This window comes from Leopardus geoffroyi, chromosome C1, assembly GCF_018350155.1.
Source record: "Leopardus geoffroyi isolate Oge1 chromosome C1, O.geoffroyi_Oge1_pat1.0, whole genome shotgun sequence".
Lineage (NCBI taxonomy): Eukaryota > Metazoa > Chordata > Mammalia > Carnivora > Felidae > Leopardus > Leopardus geoffroyi.
The window spans coordinates 108,351,681-108,376,777 of record NC_059328.1 but is presented as its reverse complement, the minus strand read 5'-3'; the positions used below and the strand labels follow the sequence as shown (position 1 = coordinate 108,376,777).

Sequence of the window (25,097 nt, the reverse complement as noted above, 5' to 3'; positions counted from 1 at the left end):
TCTCCCTTGCTGTGTCTTCACAGGTACCCAGCTCACAGCTCAGTCTGTCCCAGCAGCTGGGAGTGGTGAGTGACCTGTGGGTCAGTCCTGTCAGTCTGGTGAGGGAAAGACTAGAAGAGAGAGTTTGGGGATGGTTTCTTTGACTTTCTTTTTTTTTTTTTCTTCTTAAAAAAACTTTGTTAAATGTTTATTTTTGAGACAGAGAGAGAAAGAGAGAGCAGGAGAGGGGCAGAGAGAGAGGGAGACACAGAATCTGAGCAGACTCCAGAATCTGAGTTGTCATCACATGGCATGTGACATGGGTGTTGAACCCACCAACTGTGAGATCATGACCTGAGCCAAAGTCAGCAGCTTAACCAACTGAGCCCCCCAGGTGTCCCTCTTTGGCTTTTCATAAGGACTTCTCCATAGGGAGCATCTGAATTCACTCCCCACCCCCACCCCTGGTGCACAACCTGTGAGGGACGTACACCACAGGTGTGAAGGCAAGTGGCTCTGTCAGCCTGCTTGCCTTTCAGACCCACTTCCCAGGAAGCTTTGCAGCTACCTTTAGAAAGCTGCTTGACAGTTATGAGCTGACCAGGGTCAGCTTCGGAGTCTCTCAAATGCTTAGACATGAAGACCTGGAGGTGAAGAGAGGGGCTGCCTCACAGCCCAGGTGACAACATTAAAGCTGGAGATGAGAAGTGGTGACAAAGCTGCCACTGCAGGGGCTCACAGGGACAAGCTGACTGGCCTCAACCCTACTCCCACTCATGGGCAGCACTTCCTCCCCTACAGGGGGACACTTGGGACTTTTGACTGGAAGATAGGAGAAAGTGCTATGCCAGGGAAAACCACAGAACCTGGACTTGGCTCTGGCAGCAGCTCAGCTCTTGGTGACAGCATCCTGGACAGTGGGACAGTGCTTCAAATTACCTTTCTGCCTCCTATGAGGTGTCATGCGCCCAAGCCTTTCCTACCCTATACCTGCAAATCCCATTTTCACTCACCACAGTCCTCTGTGGCTGAGACAAGTCCTTCCTTAGCTCTGATGAATTTTCTTTACACAGCATAGTGGTTAATATTTGGGACTCTGGAGTTGGAGAACCCAGATTTGAGTCGTGGTTGCATCTACCTAACCAGGTGAGTTCTTCACCTATAACCATATAAGAGACATAACTTCCATTTTACAAAGGAGAGAGAATAAGGTCGAAAAAAGTCAGTCAATTGGCCCAGGTCACACATGTGGTAAGTGACAGAACTAAAATTTGAAACCAAGCCTGTCTGATTCTGGTCATGTGCTCTTAACCACAACAGACATTCTGTGAACCAAAAACCCAAACTCTTCTTCATGGGAAACTTAAAAATCAAATACTAAATGTGTTCTTATGAAGAATTTTGAAAGCACAATGAAAATGGAGATTAAAAACCAAAGTGCAGCTTACACAAATTCAGAAAAATTATAATTGAAGGTCATATACTTTCTATGACAAGAAATCTTGGAGATATTTTATTATGAGATCTCTATTCTATGTTAGAAAAATATTTTTATTAACACACTTTTGGAAATAATTTCAAGTAAGCATGACAAAGATTACTTCACTGTGTGCAGAATTTGCAACTACAAGAACTAAGGTGGTTCATTTGATATCGATCTCTATCAATAAAACTGCTGATTTCTTATTTCTCAATTCAGTGAACTGATTTAAACTCATGAAGAACCAGAAATTTCACCACATTCTGAACTTGGAAAATAGCCTCTCAGAATAGCAGGCACTGCTAAAGATGGCTAGACTCAGTGTCACTGATGTTGCCAAACCTATTTCTTGAGTTCATTTAATACTTCGGCACATTGATGGGACAATAAGCGGTAATGTCCAGAATAATGAATGAGAGACTTGCAAAACACTGGAGCAATCATGTGAAATCCAGTGTATGTTCAATCTGGTCACATTCCACATTAAAATATTTTATCAGAGCCTGACTCTCTGGAAATGTGAGGCCCATATGTGACATGGGTGGGAACACCCTGAGGGGTCAGAGGCCTCACTGTCCAACTGGAGACAAGCTGGGCAGTCTCCTTCCATGACAGTTCTCAGGGACACAATAGAATTTATCTGGAAAGCCAGATGCTGGCACTGTCATTGCCTAAGGGCAGAAGCCAAATATGTCCAGGTTCCCAGCTGCAAAAATGTACACTCTGCTCTGTAACTCTCTGGCTAAAGACCCCCTAAGTGGATCCCAGCATGAAACCTGAGAAAGAATCCTCTACCACGTGCCACATCCCTCCCCAAAGGACAAAGTAGGCCTGTCCCTTTCCTGGTTTGGTGCCTTCTTGTATATAACACTCAGGGATCACTGGCTGCTCATTCTGGTGCTTGCTTGGTCTTGCAACTCCCCAGTGAGGTTGAAAACTTCTTTAAGATTCAGCACTCCAATGGTAGTCAACTGTGAGCTACTACTTATTTAAATGAAGTATTTATGTTTTTGAGACATCTTAGCTATATATTTACATCTAAGTTTCCTAAATGGAACACTGAGTCTAGTTTTTAATTCCATAATTTATGTACATCATTCTTTAAGACAGTTCTCAGTGACACCAAGACCCTGGACCGAGTTCTTCATCTCTAAAATGAACTTGCAAATTCCACGAGAACAAGAACCATACCATGTACTTTATTTAATCAACTCTGATTCACGGATGTGCTATTTTAACCAAGATCTAAAAGACAGCTGAAGACAACCAGGCAAAAGACGTGGGAAGCATATTCCAGGCAGAGGGAACATCCTGCAGAAAGGCCTTGAGGAGCAAAGGAGGAAGAATGTTTAAAACTCTGAAAGCAGGCCCAGGTGGCCAGAGCAGCCGGATGAAGCTGGGAAATGGGCAGAGCAGACTGTACTCTGCCTGAGGTCACAGGGAGGGTCTTGGCTTTTATCCTATGCACCATGGAGAGCATATGCACCATGCTTTTATCCTATGCACCATGAGATCCAGCCATCAAGGGTGAGTAACATGGCTAATATTCAGTTTTTAGGGCTGCCTGGGTGGCTCAGTTGGTTAGGCATCCAACTTTGGCTCAGGTCATGATCTCTCAGTTTGTGGGCCCGAGCCCCGTTTTGGGCTCTGTGCTGACAGCTCAGAGCCTAGAGCCTGCTTCGGATTCTGTGTCTCCTCTCTCTGCCCCTCCCATGCTCATGCTCTGTCTCTTTCTGTCTCTCAGTAATAAATAAACATTAAAAAAATAAAAATTAAAAAAAGACAGATTAGGAGCCAGAGCAGGGTCTAGCTGAAAGTAGTGACAGAGACTGCTCATGTATGTAAACCTTTCCTCTTAGCACCTTACACAAAGTATGCACTTACATATGGATTTATTACAAACTGAGCAAATGAAGTAATTCTAATGGCTGCTTTTCTACATGATAAATAACTTTAGCTCAACTGCCTACAATTTTTTTTTTCCTTTGGGAAGGTAATTCTGTGCTCTTCTTTCTTTTTTTTTAACATGAAAGTGACTGAGTGTTTCATGGATGAAAATAAAAATCGCTCAGGTACACATATGTAACAGAAGTGGTTGGAGATACAAACATTTTGACTAATAGTTTTGGCATTGCCATGCCTTCTCCGGCCCCGCCCCCAACATCCAGTGAAACCAGAAGCCTAGACATACAAAGAGGTGAATGGTGATTAGAAAGCAAAAGCCTCAGAGGGGAGCCTTGCCCAGGGACGTCCAGGACATTGGGGCCAGGGTGAGAGGCTATAAATGGGGCCATAGTTTATCTCTGTAGAAGGTACCTGTCTAAGCCAAAACCTTCAGGATGGATAGAGTGAAGGCTATTGTGGGGAGAGAAAGCCTCGTGTTATGGGGTGGGTGTGGGTTGGGGAATGAAGCAGAAATAGAATCCGCAGTGAAAACATCACCAATTCACCCAACCCCCACGTCAGGGAGACAAAGGGCCCTTTAGGGAGCGAAGGTTCTGGCCCACCTCCTCTAAAGGGAGTCTCTAGGTATTCCTGGGCTGCTCAACTGAAAGAAAATCGGTCTTGAATCTAATCTATTCTTTCCCAGCCCCTGCATCCGCGCGCAGGGGGTCTCTCCCCTCCCGTAGCCAGACCTAAAAGGGTCGTCTCCCTCAGACCCCAGATTCCTCATCAGCCACGCAGGACACGCAGGGTTGAGAGGGTGCAGACCCTGGTTCCTCCACTCAGCCCATCCACTGCGCGAAATAACGCACAAAAATTCCCCCCAAATCTTTCCTCCAAGTCTACATCGGAGGGCCCTTGGCGACTTACCGCTGGTGGCCGGCCGGGAGTGTCGCAGTAAGCGTCCTTGGCAGGGCCGGGAGCCGCTCCCGAGCCGCGCACGGAGCTCAGCACCACGGTCAGCTCCCGGCGCCGCGCGTCCCAGCCAAGTGGGGGAGGAGGAGGGCCAGAGCCCGCCCGCAGCGGCTGGAGGGGCTGGGCGGCTGCGGCAGGAGGCGGGCAGGCGAGGGTTAAGCTGCCGGAGAGCACTGGGGCGGGGGCGGAGCCGGGCCGGGAGCCAGCTCGCCAGAGAGGCAGGCGCCCCCAGCGAAGCAGTGGGCGAGATGAAGGGCTCTGGACCTGGGTGGGGGATGCTCCCGGAGAACTGCAGCCTCTGTGCCGCCACCGCCTGGGCCCCGCTCGGTCTCGCTTTGTTAGTATTTCTCCCGGTCTCTGTCTCTGTTTGTCTGTCTCCCCGCAGCGCTGTGGTTTTACATCCTTCAGGCCTTGCTGCCAGGGCTGCCAGGATGTACAGACGCCCAATGGTCTCTCCTGGTCCGCGACTGCACGCCTGCGCGGCGGTCTGAACCCCTTAGAGCTCACAGGTGTGGGTGCACTAATCCCTGCAGCCGGTAGCGCCCAGGCAGATTTAATCCCAACGCTCTCGGAAGGGCTGGGCACACGGGGCCTAGTTAAAGATTCCTACTCAAGATTCCAAGCTGGCTTGGAAGAAGTGGCAGTCTAGTCTCGGGATGCAGGGCTGAGTTTTACAGAACCTTTTTTACAGAGTGCCTTTCTTGTACCGAATTGTATTACTAATGGAACGCTTCCCTTAAAGCGCTTCCCTTACAAGTACTTACTGTGTGAAGTCAGCCGGTGCTTTGCCCTGCAGCAGTTTTGTGGGGGAAGAGCAGAAATGTTGTGGGGACTCTCCCCTCTGAGCTCAGGACCAAGGACCTGATGGTGGGAAAGGAATAAAGTAAGGATTAAATAACTTCTGGATGGCTCTGGGAGCGGTGCCAGGACCATGGGGGAAGGTGTGTGGGGTGGAGAGGGGCGGGAGCGCACAGCTGGTGCTGGTGAAGCTGCCTATCCCTCAGGAGTGTGTAAGGGAGACAGAGATCCGGGTGGTGGTGATGGCTGATCCCACACAACAGGGGTGAGTGCAGGCAGTGAATGATGGAAGGAAGGACTCAGGGGTCGCCTAGTCCAGCCTTGGGTTGAGACCCAAAAGAGGTCAGGACTAGGGCAAATGACAAAGACCATGAGTTCCTTTCAGCCTGATGGTCTCCACCTCGTCCCCATGTCCAAAAACCCCCCTAGACACAAGGTGTGTTATGTTGGTGTGGGCTGTCTTTGGCATAACCCATCAACCTTCTTTATAGTCATCTTGAGATCATTTCACCCTAGAGTCAAGAGGCTTCTCACTGCTGTCCCCTCCTCCAGAGAGTGTCTGCCACCACCTTTGGATAAGTCCACCTAATTAATTGCATTTCTTGCTGTTAAAGGGCCTTTCTACCTAGTGACTGATGCAGGATGACCCCAGGTGTCCCCTCTCCCTGTGGTGTAGTCCTGACCTTTTCTGGCAGTTTCTGGCCATCAGACTTCCCTCAGTCAATTCTTCCCTGCTAGGTAGAAACAAAGGCTAGTCTATGTTTCATCGCCACATACACCCTGAATCAAGAGGAGGACTCCCACAGACTCCACAGTCCTCACTAGCTGAAGTTAACAAACGTTACTTTCTTCTGTTAGGATCTTCCATCTTCTGCATTACAAGGACTTTATATTTTTCTTAATTTTCTCCTGTTTTGAGGATAATTATGGGCTTAACTTCTTCCAGTGGCTGATAATTGCTCTTTTCCACCTGAACCTGTCACCTTGGGCCAATGAGAGCTATTCTAAGCCATCTACTCTCATCCTTTCAGAGAATTTTAAAACATCCTTACTTTTTTTTAGGGGCAGGTGGGTGGCTCAGTCAGTTGAGTGTCCGACTTCAGCTCAGGTCATAATCTCACAGCTTGTGGGTTCAAATCCTGCATCAGGCTCTGTGCTGGCAGCTCAGAGCCTGGAGCCTGCTTTGGATTCTGTATCTGCCTCTCCTATGCTCATGCTCTGTCTCTGTCTCTCTCTCAAGAATAAATGAACATTAGAAAAAATTTTTAAATAATATAAAATATACTTTTAGGTAACAAAACAAACTATGTGTATAATTTATAATATATAATTTTTTTCTTTCCCAAAGATATGGGATCAGGTCTTCTCCAAGGATCCCCTGGAATGATCTTTCACAGCAAGATTTCCCAGTTCAGAAACTACTGATGATTTTTCTTTAATAGTGTCCTATTGTAAACTTCCTTTATGTAATTTTTATAACACACTTAGTTTTCTTATCAGACCTCACAACATTTTTGGGCCATGGCTGTAACTCTTTTCATCCCTGGCATCAGCCCTTAGGGTTCTCTGACCTTGCTCCCTGTCCTCTTGATTGGCCAGCGGGTCTCAGACCTTCTGGCCATAACCCTTGCTTTCTGAAAGACCCAAAAGATTTCAGTTGACTGAACACAAATACAATACGTAGGTGCTGATCTGTCAACTGCATTGGTCATCGTGCAAGAATCCAGGTTTGCAGCCTGAACTCAGTAGTTCCTTATGGATCCTACATCAGAGAAGACTGGGAAATGAGACAATGGGATCCTAGGAAGGCTGGCACGGCTGGGACTGTCAACTTGGAGAAGAAATGCTTCAAGGGCCACAATTTGGAGTAGGTATCTGGGTGAGGAGGAGGAACTCTAGTACTCAGGCTAGTTCTCCTGCAGAAAGTTGTTCTCCCCAATCTCAAACAAACACACATTAGAGAGTACAATCACATGATGTGGCCTACTGCAATGACTTGGTGGTTTCTTGTTCTTCAAAGCTATCTGTATTTTGTTTTATTTAAAATATGGAATACTTCATGGATCTGCATGACATCCTTGTGCATGGGCAATGCGAATCTTCTTTGTATCATTCCAATTTTAGTACGTGTTCTGCAGAAGTGAGCACAAAATCCATCTATATTGTAAAACTTCCATTTAAAAAAATTGAACACAGTTTGTTTCTTTTTCTTTTTTAAAATTCTGGTAAAAAATATATAACATTGAATTTTCCATTCCAATACGTTTTAGGTGGACAATTCAGCATCATTAAGTACATTCACATGGTTGTGCACCATCACCTCTAGCCATTGCCAAGATATTTTTATCACCTCAACAAAAACTCTACGAACTAAGCAAAAACTCATCCTTCTCTCCCTAGCTGGGGGTAACCTCTATTTTACTTTCTTTCTCTGTGAATTTGACTGTTCTAGGTAACTCTTAATGAGGGAATTATACAATATTTATCCTTTTGTGTCTGGTTTATTTCACCGAGCTTAAGGTTTTCAAGATTCATCCATGTTGTAATATGTATCAAAATTTCATTTCTTCTTAAGGCTGAATACATTGCTTTATCCATTCTTCCATTGATAGACATTTGAGTTGTTTCCACCTTTTGTCTATTGTGAAAAATGCTGCCATAAACATTGGTATATAAATATCTGTTCAAGTTTCAGCTTTCAGGTCTTTTGAGTATATTCCTGGAAGTGGAATTATTTGATCGTAATGGTAATTCTATGTTTAATTTTTTGAGGAACATTGTACTTTTTACTACATTCCTGCTAGCAATGCCAAAGTTCTCCATTTCTCTACATCCTTACCAATACTTGCTATTTTCCATGATTTTGTTGTTTTTCAATTAATAGTCATCCTAATGAATATAAAGTAGTATCTCATCATGGCTTTGACTTGCATTTCCTTAATGATTAGTGATGGTAAGAAATCTTTCATGTGATTATCAGCCATTTGTATATCTTCTTTGGAGAACTGTCTGTTCAAGTCCTTTATGTATTTTTAAATTGGATTGTCTTTTTTTTTCCCAGCTGTATTGAGGTATTACTGACATATCCATATGGAAGTTTAGGGCATACAACCTGATTATTTGATACATGTATATATGGCAAAACATCCCTCCTCAATATTAGGGTGTTGTAGTAACATTTGAAGTTTACTCTCTTAGGAATATTCAAGTATCTAATACAGTATTGTCAATTATTGTCATTATGTTGTACAGTTGGTCCCCAAACTTATTCATCTTATGCTGGAAGTCTTATCCTTTGATCAACATCTCCCCATTTCTCCCCCCACCATCCCCTGCCAACCACCCTTCCACTCTCTACTTCTATGAATTCAGCTTTTTTAGATTCTACATACAAATGAAATCATATAGTATTTGTCTTTGTCTGACTTATTTCTCTTAGCCCTCAAGATACGTCCATGTTGTCACAAAAGGCAGGATTTCCTTCCTTTTTTATAGATGAATCATATTCCATTATGTTTGTGTGTATATATGTATGTATATGTATATGTATATGTACATGTATATACATGTACATATTATTTATCCATTCATCCATTGATGGACACTAATATTATTGCCAAGTCTTGGCTATTATGAATAATGCTGGAATGAAACATGAGGGTGCAGACATCTCTTTGAGATAGTGATTTCATTTCCTTTGGATATATACCCAGAAGTGGAATTGCTGGATCATAAGAAATTCTATTTTTAATTTTTTGATGAACCTCCATTCTTTTTTTCATAGCGGATAAATCAATTTACATTCCCAACAACCACATACAAAGATTATATTTTCTTCATGGTCTCTCCAACACTTGTGGTCTCTCGTTCTTTTGATAATAGCAATACTAACAATTGTGAGGTAATATCTTGTGGTTTTGATGTGCATTTCCCTGATAATTAGTGCTGTTGAACACCTTTTCATGTTTCTTGGCCATTTAGAAGTCTTCTTTGGAAAAAATATCTGTTCAGTTCCTCTGCCTATTTTTTAATAAATTGTTTTGTTGTTGTTGTTACTGAGTTGTATGAGTTCTTTATATACTTTGGATATTGGCCCCTTATCACATAGAGAGTTTGTGAATATTTTCTCTCATTCCATAGATGCCCTTTACATTTTGTTGATTGTTTCTTTTGTTGTGCAGTGCAGAAGATTTTTAGTTTAATGTAGTTGCACTTTATTTTTGCTATTGTTGCTTATGATTTTAGTGTCATATTTTAAAATTCATTGCCAAGACCAAGACAACTTTTTCCCTTGTCTTTTCTTTTATGAGTTTTATAATTTCAGGTCTTAAATATATTAAGTCTTTAATCCATTTTGAGTTAACTTTTATAAGTAATCTAAGATGGGGCTTCAGTTTCTTTTTTCTGCATGTGAATATACAGTTTATTGACGAGACTATTCATAGTCTATAAATATGCTATGGTATTTTGATTACTACAGCTATGCTATGCTATAGTACTATGCTATTTTGATTACTACAACTTTGGCATAAAATTTGAAATCAGGAGGTGTGATGCTTCCAGCTTTGTTCTTTCTCAGGATTTGTGCTATTCAGGGTCTTTTGTGATCTTTTTGGAGTTTTAGGATTGTTTCTTCTGTTTCCATTAAAAAGTGCCATTAGAGTTTTGATAAAGATTGCATTAAATCTATAGATGACTTTGGATAGTATGGACCTTTGAACAATATTAATTCTTCCTCCACAAACTTGGAATATTTTCCCATTTATTTCTATCTTCAGTATCTTTCATCAATGTCTTGTAGTTTTCAGTGTACAAATCTTTTACCTCTTTAGTTAAATTTACTCCTAGGTATTGTATTATTTTTGATAATATTACAAATATAATTATTTTATTTAATTCTTTTTCAGATTATTGTAAGCATAGAGAAATGCAACTGATTTTTGTATGTTGATTTTGCATCTTTCAACTTTACTAAATTTGTTTATTAGTTCAACAATGTTTTGGTGGAGTCTTAGGAATTTCTATGTATATCACATCATCTGGAAACAATGACAGTTTTGCATATTCCTTTCCAGTTTGGATTTCTCTTTTTTCTTTTCCTCAGCTAATGGCTCTGCCTATAGTTTCCAGTACAATGTTGAATTAGGAGTGGTGAAAGTTGTCTTATTCCTGGTCTTAGCAGAAAAGTTTTCAGCCTTTCACTGTTGAGTATGATGTTAGCTGTGTGCCTGTCATATATGGCTTTTATTGAAGTATACCCTTTTATATCCATTTATTGAGCATATTGATCCTGAAAAGACATTGAATTCTGTCAAATGCTTTTACTGCATCTATTGAAGTGACCATATGATTTTTCTTTCATTCTATTAATATGGTGTATCATATTTTATTGATTTGTGTATTTTGCTTGCTTGGGAGTGTTTCATACATGTGAAAGTATATAGCACACTTGTAAAGGTAAATATGCAATCAGATTTAGAAAATGATAATTTGTAATAGAATGGTATGTTAACCACTTAACTATAGTTTGAAAGTCAGAGGGAAAGAGTATTAAAAATAATCATAGCTACTATACTTTGTTAATGAATTCAATATAAAAAGAAGTAAAAGTGACATCAAAAATAAAAACAGTGGATTAAAAGGTGAATTTTTTAACAGGTGATCAAAGTTAAGTTACTATTGGCTTAAAAAGGACTGTTTTATCTATGATATGTCTTATGTAAGCCTCAGGATCATCACAAAGCAAAACCCTAGAGTAGATTCACAAAAAATAAAGAAAGGGGAAACAGAGCACACCACCACAGAAAATCACCAATTTACAAAAGCAGGCAGAAACAGAGGGAAGAAGAAACAATGAAACTACATAGCATCAGAAAGCAATGAACAAGATAGCATTAGTAACTCAACAACAACCCAATTCACCAGTCAGAAGGCACAACGTGCTGCAGTGGCTAAAAACACAAGACCAGCTCATATACTGCCTGTAAGAGACTCACTTCAGCTTTCAGAACACATGTAGGCTCAAAGGGAAGGAATAAAAAAAAAACAACCAGGTAAATAGAACAAAAGTGGGGTAACTATATTTAGATAAAATAGACTTTAAGCCATAAAAGGTAACAAGAGACAAAGAAGATCATTATATAATAATTGGGTCAATACATCAAGAAGCTATACCAATCATAAATATATACATACCCAACATCAGAACACCTAAATATATAAACTGAATACTAGCAGATCTGAAGGGAGAAACAGACAATACAGTAATAGTAGAGGCCTTCAATATCCCACTTTCAACAATGAATAGATCATCCAAACATAAAAAATCAATGAGGAAACATTGAACTTAACCATGCATTAGTCAAAATGGACCTAACAGACATCTATAAAATGTTCCATCCAACAGCAGCAGAACACACATTCTTCTCAGGTGCACACAGAACATTCTCCAGGATAGATCATATGATAGGTAACACAGAAAACCTCAGCAAATTTAAGAAGATTGAAAAGATCATACCACTGATCTTTTCTGACCACAATGGCATGAGACTAGAAATCAACAAGAAGGGGAAAGCTGGAAATTTTTAAAGCATGTGGAAACTAAACAGCACACACCTGAGCAACCAATGCATAAAAAAATCAAAATGGAAATTTAAAAATCTCAAAACAAATGAAAATAAAAACAACACACCAAAACCTATGAGATCCTGCAAAAGCAGCTCTGAGAGGGAAATCTATAGCAACAAATGCATATAGTAAGAGAATAGAAAGGTCTCAAACAACTTAACTTTACACTTTAAGGAACTAGAAAAAAAAAAAGAACAAATTAAGCCCAAAGTTTGCAGAAGGAAGGAAATAATAAGGATCAGAGCAGAAATAAATGAAATAGAGACCAGAAAAACAATAGAAATGATGAATAAAACAAAGAATGGGTTTTATTGAAAGGTGAAAAAAATTAACAAACCATTAGCAAAATTAAGAAAAAAAGCAAGAAGCCTCAAATGAATAAAATTAGAAATGGGGGTGCCTGGATGGCTCAATACAATTAAGTGTCCACCTCTTCATTTTGGCTCAGGTCACGATTTCACTCACAGTTTGTGAGTTCAAGCCCTGTATTCAGCTCTGTGCTGACAGTGCAGACCCTGCTTGGGATTCTCTCTCTCTCTCCCTCTCTCTCTGCCCCTCCCACTCTCACTCTCTCTCAAAATAAATAAATAAACTTAGAAAAAATTCTAAATGAAAGAGGAGATATTATAACTGATACCACAGAACTACATAGGATTATAAGAGACTTCTATGAACAATTATATACCAGTGAATCGGATAACCAAGGAGAATTGGAAAAATTCCTAAAGATGTATATTCTATCAAAACTGAATCAGGGAGAAATAGAAAACCTGAGCAGACTAAGTATATTGAATAAGTATTCAAAAAACTCCTAGCACGGAAGTGTTCAAAACCACTGGTAAATTTACTAAACATTTAAAGAAAATTAACCCCAATATTTATTAAACTCTTCCAAAAAATTGAAGAAGAGGGGACCCTCCCTAACTTACTTTAAAAGACAGCATTATCCTGATACCAAACCCAGATATAGACACTACAAGAAAAGAAAACTAAATTCCTGATGAATATAGATACAAACATTTGCAAAAAATAGTAAACTAGGGGTGCCCGGATGGCTCAGTCAGTTGAATGTTCCACTCTTGATTTCGTCTCAGGTCATGATCCCCAGATCATGGGATCAGGCCCTTCATGAGGCTCCTCGCTAAGTGTGAAGCCTGCTTGAGATTCTCTCTCCTCCCTCCCCATACCTCCCTGCTCACATTCTCCTCTCTCTCTCTCTCTCTCTCAAATTAAAAAAAATATATATTAGCAAACTGATTTCAATAACATATTAAAAGAATCATACACCATAACCAGGTAGGATTTATCCTTGGAATGCAAGCGTGGTTCAGCATACACAAATCAATCAAGGTGATAAGCTACATTAATAGAATAAAAGAAAAAATAATATAATCATTTCAATAAATGATTGAAAAATCTGTTGACAAAATACAACATCCTTTATGATAAAAATAATTCTCAATAAATTGGGTGTACAAAGAACATACCTCAACATAATAAAGACCAATGGAACAGAATAAAGAGCCCAGAAATAAATCCAAACTTATATGGCCATTTATTATTTGACAAGAGAGACGAGAATACTCAATGGGGAAAGATAGTCTCTTCAACAAATGGTGTTAGGAAAACTGGGTAATCAAATGCAGAAAAAAAGAAATTGGAACCTTATTTTAAGCCATTCACAAAAATTAACTCAAAATGGGTTAAAAACAAACATAATTCTTGATGCCATAAAAATATCAGAAGAAAACATAGGGAAGAACCTCATCACAATGATTTTTTAGTTAACACACCAAAAGCACAAGAAACAAGACGCAAAAATGAATGAGTGAGACTACATCAAACTAAAAAGCTCCCACATAGAAAAAGAAGCAATCAACAAAATGAAAAGACAACCTAGAGAAGGGGAGAAAATATTTGCAAATCTGTATCTAATAACATGTTAATATCCAAAATATATTAAAAAATAAACAACTCCTACAACTCAATGACAAAAACCAAACAATTGGATTGAAAAGTGGGCAGAGAAACTGAATAGAAATTTTTCCAAGACGACATTCAAATGGCCAACAACTACATGAAGAGGTGCTCAACATTGCTAATTATCAGGGGAACGGATGCCAAAACCACAATGAGATATCACCTCACACTTGTCAGAATGGCTATCCACAAGAAGACAAGAGATAACAAGTTGGCAAGGAGGTGGAGAAAAGGGAACACTGTACACTGATGGTTGGAATGCAAATTGATATAGCCACTATGGAAAACAGTATGGGTTTTTGAGGTTCTCAAAAAACTAAAAATAGAATTACCAAATGATTCACCAATCCCACATCTGAGTATATATTTAAAGGAAATGAAAACAGGATATTGAAAAGATATCTGCATCTCTATGTTTACTTCAGCATTATTGATGGAAATAACCCAAGCAGAAAAAGAAGATGTATTTATACATATGCACACAATGAAATATTATTCAACCATAAAAAAGAAGAAAATTGTACCATTGATAACAACATGAATGGACCTTGAAGGCATCATGCTTAGTAAGATAAGCTGGACAGAGAAAGACAAAAACTGTACGTCACTCACACATAGAATTCAAAGAAGGCAAGGTCATACAAATGGAGAGTAGATATAGCATAGAAAATTGTTAAAGGATTCAATATTGCAACTGGAAGATTAGAGTTTTGCATGGCATGATGATTACAGATAGCAGTACTGTATTATATACCTCAAAATTGCTAAGAGACTGGATCTGAAATGTTTTAACCATAATAAATAAATGATAATTATGTGTTGTGTCAGTGGTGTTAAAGCTATATTGGTGATCATATTGCAATATATAAATGTATCTAATCAACATATTGTACACCTTAAACATATACAATATTATATGTCAATTATATCTCAATTAACTAAAGAAAATGTGCATGTGCAATGATAAGTGTAGGATAAATAACTAGGAACAGAATCCTGGGTCAGGTGTATGAGTAAAAACGCTCATATGGGCTAAGATTTGTGAGCATGTGATTTAACACCAGACTGCCTGAGTTTGAATCCCAATTCTACTACTTATTAGATGTGTGATGTTGGAGAAGGTACTTAACTTCTCTCTCTGTGTCTGACTTTCCTAATCTGTAAATGGGAAAGATGACATGGTGTCTATCACACAGCGTTATTATTGTGTGAATTTTAAACATTGTTAGTTACTGCAAATTGCCCTCCCTAGAGTTTAGAACAATTTATAATCTTACAACCCACGCTTATCACAGTCGTCAAAAAAAAGGTATTCTTAAACTTATAGAATTTTTATCAATTCAAGAAGTGGAAAATGTTATGTCATTGTTTTATTTTCCATGTCTATTGTATTAGTGTAGTGAATCACCTTTTCAAAAACTTATAAGACTTGACTAGTTTCTTTTATGTGCACCGGGTATATGTTTTTCAGCAGTTTTTAATTGTGTGATTTGGGGTTAAACTTATGGGCTATATATATAATACATATACATATGTATATATTATATATATATATTATGGACTATATATATTATGGACTATATATATTATGGACTATATATATATATATATATATTTAATGTTTATTCATTTTTGAGAGACAGAGATAGAGCGTGAGTTGGGGAGGGGCAGAGAGAGAGGGAGATACAGAATCCGAAGCAGTCTCCAGGCTCTGAGCTGTCATTACAGAGCCCAACGCAGGGCTTGAACCCACGGACCATGAGATCATGACCTGAGCTGAAGTCAGACGCTCAACCAACTGAGCCACCCAGGCGCCCCTGGACCTTATATTTTAAGGAAACCACTCATTTTTGAGATCAGTAGCAAGTATTTTGTCACAAATTTTGATTTGTCTTTTGACTTTACTTATGGTATTTTTCCCTTCTGTAGAGTTTTATAGCTTTAGATAAGTAAATTAATATTTCCTTGTAACACTTCTGTGTTCTATATCCCATTTAAGAAGGCTTTCTACTGCCTTTGATGGCTTTATTTTTATATTTAAATATTTCTTTCATGTGAGATTGTTTTTAAAGCTAGATGGCCTCCCAGGTGTCCTAAAATAATTGAATAATTCATCATTTCTCACTGATATAGAATGATGCCTTTACTATCTATCTGTTATCTATCATCTGTCTATCTATCTAGCATCCATTTACCATCTATATTATCTTATCATATTATTTTATCTTATCTAGGATTGGGAACAAAGGGAAGTGATTGGGGTTACCAGACCTAGAAGCTCAGTGAAGAGGTTTTGTGTCACTGAAACTCAGACTCTCAGAGGAAGAAGTGCTGTCTCTCTGGTGATGATACTTCTGAGGGACACAAAGAGAGAGAATCCAAAAGGGTGGAAACAGGAACCAATTGTTACTGCTGAGGTAAAGGGCTATTATTGAGGTGATGGAGACAAGAACAGGGAGCAAAACTGGAAGGGTCAGTATTTTATTCCTCCTTGTGCCCTCCATTCTCTCTCTAGGACCCTTTTGGACAGAGTTTAACAAGAGACGAGTGGGCAAAGGAGAGTGTGGCTTGAGAGCCCAGCTCCAGCATCACAAAGATAAGTATAAAGGGTGGGAATTTTTGCAGGGGGACAATAGCTTACTAACCTGCATGCCATATGTTTTAGAACTACTTCTGGACTTCTGACAGTTCATGTGCTAGTACCACATTGTTTTATGTCTCTGCTATGACTAGTGCCCACTCATTATCTTCTTTTTCAGAATATTCCCCGTTCCTTTATCTTTGTTCACTATTTCTTTTTCCCAAAGCAACATTGCTGTAAGTATGGATTGGTATAATGTTAAACCTATCAATTGGTAGAAATAATTGTCCAGTGTATGATGTAGAATATTCAGGACAGGGCTTTCTATGAGTTCAAGGCTTCTTTGTTGTTGCTTAAACCCATAATTTATAACACCCCCACTTTCTGGACCAAATTCTGTATAAGTTCATGTTCTTAGTCACCAGCCACACAACTGTCCTCTGACTGGTTCATCCAGAGAAAAGACTGCACTGAAAAATTTTGAGTAGGTCTCAGAATTTTCAACAGCCCTGCAGAACAAGACACAGAGGCCATGTAGCCATAACCCAGCCCAAACCATAGTACCTCCTCTGCTCCTGGCAAGGTGAGGCTGTGGCTTGCACATTGACCACACAGCATGGACCTGGCTCTTCTGCTGTCATCACTGGCTCCTGTTTCCATGTATGGGTTGGGGACATCCCACCAAACAAGCCCAAGTCATGCACCCACCACTGGCAGGACAAACTGTAAGGGAGGGGAAGCAGAATCTGGATGTTCTAACTTCCCAAAACATATCGAGAGAGTGCAGAGCTCTCTCATCCAGGTGTCCACAGATGGCTTCCATTGAGCCTACAAATGAGAAATCTGTGTCCCATTGTCCAAGACTTCCCTGCCATTAATGGGAAAGTTAATATACATGCTCATCTCTGGGCCAGTAACAGCCAGTTACAGTTGCCCTAGAAATGCTTGTTCTCTTGACCACATTCCTTATTCTCTCTAGGTCTTTACCTTCTCATATATAAAGGGAGGTAGAAAGGTGGGAGAACTGAAGAAGGAAAGGCTGTAGGTCACGTATTTTATTAATTCTTTTGTTTAACACAGCATATGTTAAACAGTATGTATAAGTTCTATGCAATTTTAAATATAAGAAATGGAACAAATACTGTGGACCCTGCTTATAAAATATATTAAACATAATTTAGAAAATCCCTGTTATCTCCAGTGACATCTTCCTCCTTCCCACATATAGTCTTTTTTCTGAATTTTGTGTTAATCACATTCTCTTTTATACTTTCCAAACATAAGCATGTATTGGTAAACTTCGTGTTGTTTAATCTTCTCCATTTCCTTCTGCTTTATAGAAATGAAACTGGAAAATATGTATTCTTCTGTCACTTGCTTTTTCCAGCAACAATATCCTTATGAGATTCACCAATGTTAATGTGTACGCTCTTTGTTCACTTTTCAATGCTGTATAGTGTTCTGTTGTATGAATATTCCATAATGCATTTACCCATTCTTTTTTTCCTGACCATTGGTGTCATTTTCCATTTTTAGCTATAGTAGCAGTGCTGCTGTGAACACAAAATACCTGACAAATGTTTCTCTAGGGACTGTATCTTGAAATGTAATTCCTGGATTATAGAGTAGGGCATCTTCAACCTTGTTATTTTCCAAAATGGCTGTAAATTGCTATAGTAACCCTCCCTGTATCCTTGTCCCTTGTAATGTGATTTGGAGCTCCTCCCATCAGGAGGTAGAGTCTGTTGTTTCATCCCTTGACTGTGGGGTGGTGCTGTTCTTTATTCAATAGAATGTGTTGGAAGTAATGGTGTGCTTGTTCCAAGTCTCTGAGTACTTCCCCTCCCTTGAAACTTCCACTGCCATGTGAACTGCCCAGGTTAATCTGTGGTAGATGTGACACTATGGGGAGCAAAGAAGAGCCATCCATAACCAAACCCACTGTATTATTTTCCTATTGCAGTTGTAACAAATTACCAAAACTTAGTTGTTAAAAATAATACAAATTTATTATCTTACAGTTCTGAAGATCAGAAGTCAAACATGGGTCTTACTAGACTAAAATTGAAGTGTCTTTTGGAGATCATAAGGGAGAATCTATTTTCTTTTCTTGTCTACCTTTTAGAAACCTCCCACATTCTGTGGAAGATGGCCGCTTCTCCATTTCAAAGCCAGCAGTATAGCATCTTCAAACAGTTCCCCCTCTCTGACTTGTGATTCCATCATCACATCTCCTGCTATCCTCCTGTTTCCTTACTTCTTTGGTTTTTTTTTTTCCTTACTTCTTTGTAAGAATCTTTGTGATTACATTGGGCCTAGGCAGATAATCCAGGACAATCCTCCCTTTTCAGGATTCCATCTTCAAAATCCTGATGAGACACAGTCATTGCTAACTGATAACATACATGTTTTATCTTCAGTTTCTTAATTTGGATACTAGCTCATTAATTTTGAGACTTTTTCCTTTTGGATAGAGCATATATGATTATGTATTGTCCTCTAAATTCTGCTCACATGTCAAAATTTTTGATATTTAATATTTTATTGTTATTCAATTCTAAACATTTTCTAAGTTCCAATATTAATGAACTGGTTTTTGGTCCATGAGTTGCTTAGATCATGGCTTTTAAATTTCCAAGCATACAGCAAAGGAAACACCAACAAAACTAAAAGGCAACCAACGGAATGGGAAAAGATATTTGCAAATGACATATCGGACAAAGGGCTAGTATCCAAAATCTATAAAGAGCTCACCAAACTCCACACCCGAAAAACAAATAACCCAGTGAAGAAATGGGCAGAAAACATGAATAGACACTTCTCTAAAGAAGACATCCGGATGGTCAACAGGCACATGAAAAGATGCTCAACGTCGCTCCTCATCAGGGAAATACAAATCAAAACCACACTCAGATATCACCTCACGCCAGTCAGAGTGGCCAAAATGAACAAATCAGGAGACTATAGATGCTGGCGAGGATGTGGAGAAACGGGAACCCTCTTGCACTGTTGGTGGGAATGCAAATTGGTGCAGCCGCTCTGGAAAACAGTGTGGAGGTTCCTCAAAAAATTAAAAATATACCTACCCTATGACCCAGCAATAGCACTGCTAGGAATTTACCCAAGGGATACAGGAGTACTGATGCATAGGGACACGTGTACCCCAATGTTTATAGCAGCACTTTCAACAATAACCAAATTATGGAAAGAGCCTAAATGTCCATCAACTGATGAATGGATAAAGAAATTGTGGTTTATATACACAATGGAGTACTACGTGGCAATGAGAAAGAATGAAATATGGCCCTTTGTAGCAACATGGATGGAACTGGAGAGTGTTATGCTAAGTGAAATAAGCCATACAGAGAAAGACAGATACCATATGGTTTCACTCTTATGTGGATCCTGAGAAACTTAACAGGAACCCATGGGGGAGGGGAAGGAAAAAAAAAAAGAGGTTAGAGTGGGAGAGAGCCAAAGCATAAGAGACTCTTAAAAACAGAACAAACTGAGGGTTGATGGGGGGTGGGAGGAAGGGGAGGGTGGGTGATGGGTATTGAGGAGGGCACCTTTTGGGACGAGCACTGGGTGTTGTATGGAAACCAATTTGACAATAAACTTCATATATTGAAAAAAAATAAATTTCCAAGCATATTTTAATTATCTTTTTCATATTTATTTCTAACTTAATTGCACTGGACTCAGAAGACGTGGTCTGCACAAGAATTTCAATTATTTGAAATTTACTTAGATTTGCTTTGTGGGTAGCATGTGGTCAATTTTCTTAATAATTTCAGACGTTTAGATATCCTATATATTCTCCAATTGTTGAGTGTCATATTTTAAATTTGTCCATTGGGTCAAGCTTGTCAATTGTGTTGTTCAAAATTCAATATCCTTGTTTATTTTGCCTGCTTGATCTACCAATTAAGGAGAAATGATCCCCAAATTCTTTATGACGGTTGATTTATTCATTTCTCCTCATGACTTTATCAATTTTGCTCTGTTATTCTGTGTTATTCTGTGTTAGTTCTTTGTCCTGATAAACTGGGCCTCATATCATTATGCAATGAGCTTTTTTAGTAATGCTTTTCTTGCTTGAAAGTCTACTTTCTGTCTTCTGTTAGCTTACATTTAATGAGCATTTGCTTTCTGTATCTTTTTCTGTTCTTTTTACTTCCAGCTGTTCTCTGCTATTTATTTAGGGCTATCTTTTATAAATGACATACATCTGATTTAAAAGAAAACTGACAATATTGTCTGCCCATCATCAAATTTTAGTCAATTTAAATGTATTGTTTTTGTCCATTTAAACTAGTTGTTTGGATTCTATCATATTATTTTATGCTATTTTTCCTGATTTTTCTATATAGTTTTTCCTTTCTTGCTTTATTTTGGATGATTTCTGTTTTCTCTTACTCATTGTATTTGTTCCATAGATTTTTTTTGAAAGCCTTCCTCTTTTCGCCTACTCTGTTAGTGGTTACCTTGGGTATTTTAACATACTTGCTTAACAAAGTCTTAGATTAATATTTCTACCCTCGTCCTGAAGACTGCTAGAACTTTAGAATGATTTGTGTGCAATTATACCATCCCATTCATATGATATTTTTGTATGATACTTTTTTAACCCCCTAATTAGACATTTTTATTGCTTTCATACAGCCAACCAGACCATGACTGTTCAGATTTATGCACATAGATTTCAATGTTTATTCCTCACCATTTTTTTCATGCACCTCAAATCATCCATGTGGAATAATTTTCCATCTGCCAGAAATATATCCTTTAAAATTTCTTTAATGTGCACTGTTAAGAATAATGTCTTTTGGGTTTTGTGTTCTATAATGATTTTTATTTTGCTTTCTGAAAAGATTGTTTTCCCATGTGTAGAATTCCAGATCAACAGTTATTTCTCTCATTACATCAGACTTTTGCTGTTTTTGTCAGAAGTTAGCTGTCTTTTAAATTGTTATTCTTTTGTCTCTTATCTCTACCTGCTTTAAATAGCTTGTCTTTGTATTCAGTTCCCTGCAGTTTCACCCGATGTGCTTCAGGTGGATTATTTGTCATTTGTAGTATTTGTAACTAGTTAAGAGTTCTTGGGTCTGAGGTTTGATATCTTTCAAACATCTGAAAAATTATCAGATATTATGTCTTTAAGTATTTTCCTTTCCACGTTGTCTCTATTGTATTCTTAGATGTCAGTCTTTTCTATTCTAAATACAATGTCTCTTAATCTCTCATTTATATTTTTTTATTTCTTTGTCACTCTAGGCTGAATTTTAGATCATTTATTTAAACCTATCTTCCAGATTTCAAAATATCTCTTCAGTTGTGTCTAATATACTTTTTTTTGTATTGCATAAAAGGTTTATTAACATAACTTCAGAGAGTTCAAAATTAGCTGTGATGAAGAATCTGCTGCATACTATACTTTTTAACCCATTTTAAATATAACCCATCTTTTCCAATTCTAATTATTATGTATATATTTTTATTTCTAGAAGTTCTATTTAATTTTTTCCCCTAATCTTCTCAGTTATTGTAAAAATGTATTGCTCTTTATTCATATGCCCATGTCATTTTTCATGTCTTAAAACATATTGAGGGGTACCTGGCTGCCTCAGTGAGTAGAACGTGTGACTCTTGGTCTCAGGGCCATGAGTTCAAGCCCCACACTGGGCATGGAGCCTACTTAAAAACAAACAAACAAACATTGAACATTTTTGTATTAGCCAAGTGTCTGACAGTTCAAGGAGCTGGATGGAGTATACTGCTGCTATCTTTTTTCTTCTCACTTTCTTTCATGGTGCCTTATTCTTTTGTGTGATTTTGTGAGTTTCGACTACATGCAATTCATTTTCTTTGGCATTCTTTTACCAGGGAAATTCTTTGAAGCATGAGCTGAAGCTCTAGTCCTGCAGAAGAGCCACATCAACCACAGTATGAGGTTCGTTGACCACAAAAATAATTTGAAACCTAGTTCTAGTCCTGTCTGAAGGGTAGCTTCTATTTAAGAATTCTTGAGGAATTTTCTTCCTCTTCTGCACAGCACCAATATCAAGGCAGTAAAGTCCTTGCTGTTTGTTAGTTGTCATATATCCTTGTTCTGAGACTATAATCGTTTGGGGTTCCAGCTTTATAGATGTCTTCATGACACTCCCTGGTATAGATGGGTCCTAGGTTTGCTCTCCTCCCTCCCACATCCTGAGAAGCTACCCAAATGGAGGTTCCTGGTCCCAGATTCAGCAAATCTGCTTGCTTACACTTCAGGTTCAGATTACTTTCAGTAATCTTTTGGTTTCTGTGTGTTTGTCAGCAACATGCTTTGTCAGTGGCCTTGGAGGGTATGGGGGAAACCATTGGAAAGGCACAGATCTGGCCTCAGCTTCACTTTGATCAGAGCTCTGCTGAGTCATTTTACTTGCTTCAATTTTCAGGTAGGGCTTCAGTGAGAAGTTAGCTTTCTCTACTTAAAAACTTTTGAAATGTTGAATGCTGAGGTCATCTTAAAGGTCCTGTTGCACAAGTATATTACAGTTCTCTGGAGTTGATGATAATTGAATGCTGATGCATCCAATATATAATTTTTAACCTCAGCTTGCCAAACTGTGAAATTTGTAGCTCTTAAAAATGGTGAAGATGTCACTGTGCCTCCTGGAGGAGAAAAAGTGGCCCCCGACCATCCCCAACAGCTACCAGTAGTAGAGTGTATACAGGTATGGGAGCATGGTACGAGGAGCATCATAAGCACCTTGCTGTTGGCTGCCATGAGCCACACATGAGTTTTGGCATCAATGTGGTTGTACTTGGTTAGCATGATATCCAGGCAAAACACCATAACAGGGCTAACGTACAGTATGAGTAGCACTGTATGGATGAGCAGGGTGCCCATGGCCCAGGAATAGCCCTGGACCCAGATGCCTGAAGTCCTGGTCTCTGCATAGATACTCCAGAAGCAGTAGGTAATGAGACCTGTGCATAGAAAGTGAATGCATAAAATGTAGGTGTGGGTAATATTGACCAGGGGGCCACAGCCTGGCTCATTGCACAGGGTCAGCTGCAGGATGCATAAGGCCCCTTGTTTCTCTAAACTGGCATCTTGCTGCTTGCTAAGCCAAATGAGACATGTAGGGAAGAATTAGGCCAGCAGCCAGATGAGGGCCACCACTTTCTTGACAGCCTCACAGGACATGAAGGAGAAGTAGCACAAAGGATAAGCAACTGCCAGGTAGGTGTGCAGCATGGTGGCCATGAAAGACAGGATGGTGCTGGTGTAGGTAGCAAAGACAACATCTGTGAGAACACCACAGGTGATGTGGCACAGAGTCCGGCCACCCAGGTTGCTGGATGAGATAAGCATGTAGAACACAAGGTAGGCCAGATCTGAAAGCAGGATGTTAGCCAGCAGTAGGTAGTGGAGCTCTTGCCACAGCTTCTGGCTCTTCAGGATGGTTGCCAGCAGCAGGAGGCTCAGAGTCAGTGTGGCTGCAGCCAGCAGGCTTAAGGGAAGAAACAGCCAGCACAGCACGGAGACAGGCACCCTGAGGTCCCCAAGGTTTAGGAGGTGTTGCTGGCTAACGTGGCATGCTGATGAGCTGGTCAGAGGCTGGCCAGGCTGTTGTGTTCAGGGGGAAGGGTGCCAACTGAACCCCCAGGCTTCCTGGCAGGAATGACAGGCTTTCTCACAGGTGGTTGGTTCTGTATCCGCCCAAGGTATAGATCTCCCCTGCAGGATCCTCATGGTGCTACTCCTCTGCAAAAATGTTGAGCTTGAGCAGGTCTTAGGGATGACTGTTTAACAAAAATAAAACAACAAAGCAAAATTCTGCTCATACAGGGCTTCCTACATTCATGCATAGCTGTCAGCTGTCCTGGCTGCATGTGTGTGGGCACATCTAAATGGATCAGCCTATTGCCATGATTCACTGGTCACTGAACTCTGATCTCTTGAGAAGTGTCCCCCATTTTGATGTCCCCCAAACCCGTCTGGTTGGCTAGCAGGGAGTGTGCAATGAATGTTCACCACATTGGATTGAATTCAGTGGTCATAGTCAGGCAGTCCTATCTGAAGGGAAGGAGCAGCCATCTGGGAACTAGGATTTCTGGACTGTGGAACAGGCCTAGCTTCCGTCTGAGGCTGCACATGACAGGGCCTCAGGAAGTGGTACCAGGCTAGAGGGGCCTGGGTATGCTCACATAGGTGACCCTATGTGTGAATGTGTGTGTGTCCCACAACCCTTCTACACAGGACTCCACATGGGAGAGCATTCAGCTGCCCTCTTGTGGTGTCCCTGTGTGGCAAGACAGATACCCCACTTGGCAGAGGCTGCACAGATGCTAGAGGAAAGGGGCAGAAGGTGGGAGAGAGAAGAGAATGGGAGGTTCACAAGCAGCTGGGACATCACAGGTTATCCAGAAATGTATAGACGGTTATGTGCACTTGGTTGGGGCCCACAGTGGGGTGGCCTGGGAAAGAACAAGGCATGCTCCAGTTCAGGTAAGCAGGCTTTCTGTTATTGAGATCCTGGCTTTGAAACCTTAGGAAGCTTTGCTCATCTCTCTACATTTGTTTCCTTATCTGTGAAATGTGAGTGCTTCCTATGCAGACCTCATGGAAATGCTGCAAAAACCTAGAGGTTACATACTTAGTGCAATGTGTAGCCTGGGGTAAATGCTCAATACCAGAACACTAGCCCTTACCTTACCACACTCTCCAGAGGCTTGGGTCCTCTCTGCTCCACAGACCCCCTTGCCCTCACTGCAAAAGGAGTGCACTAAATGCTTCAT

At 39.9% G+C, this 25,097-nt stretch overlaps 2 protein-coding genes and 1 non-coding gene across 3 annotated transcripts in view; all 3 read right to left on the bottom strand.

Annotated features, from left to right (window-relative positions):
- AMER3 (APC membrane recruitment protein 3) overlaps positions 1-4,797 on the bottom strand; it is a 12,060-nt gene extending 7,263 nt beyond the window's left edge. Inside the window, exon 1 of the mRNA XM_045479325.1 lies at positions 4,274-4,797. The gene's annotated coding sequence lies outside the window, so the exon portion shown is untranslated. The remainder of the gene's footprint in view (positions 1-4,273) is intronic.
- On the bottom strand, positions 4,133-25,097 carry GPR148 (G protein-coupled receptor 148). Its single transcript, XM_045475126.1, is given in 5 exon segments — positions 4,133-4,845; positions 22,918-23,049; positions 23,052-23,887; positions 23,889-23,970; positions 25,016-25,097. Coding segments are annotated over 5 exon segments (1,845 nt in total).
- Positions 7,158-7,264, bottom strand: LOC123600137. The gene has a single exon (XR_006713516.1). It is a non-coding gene; the product is annotated as a U6 spliceosomal RNA (small nuclear RNA).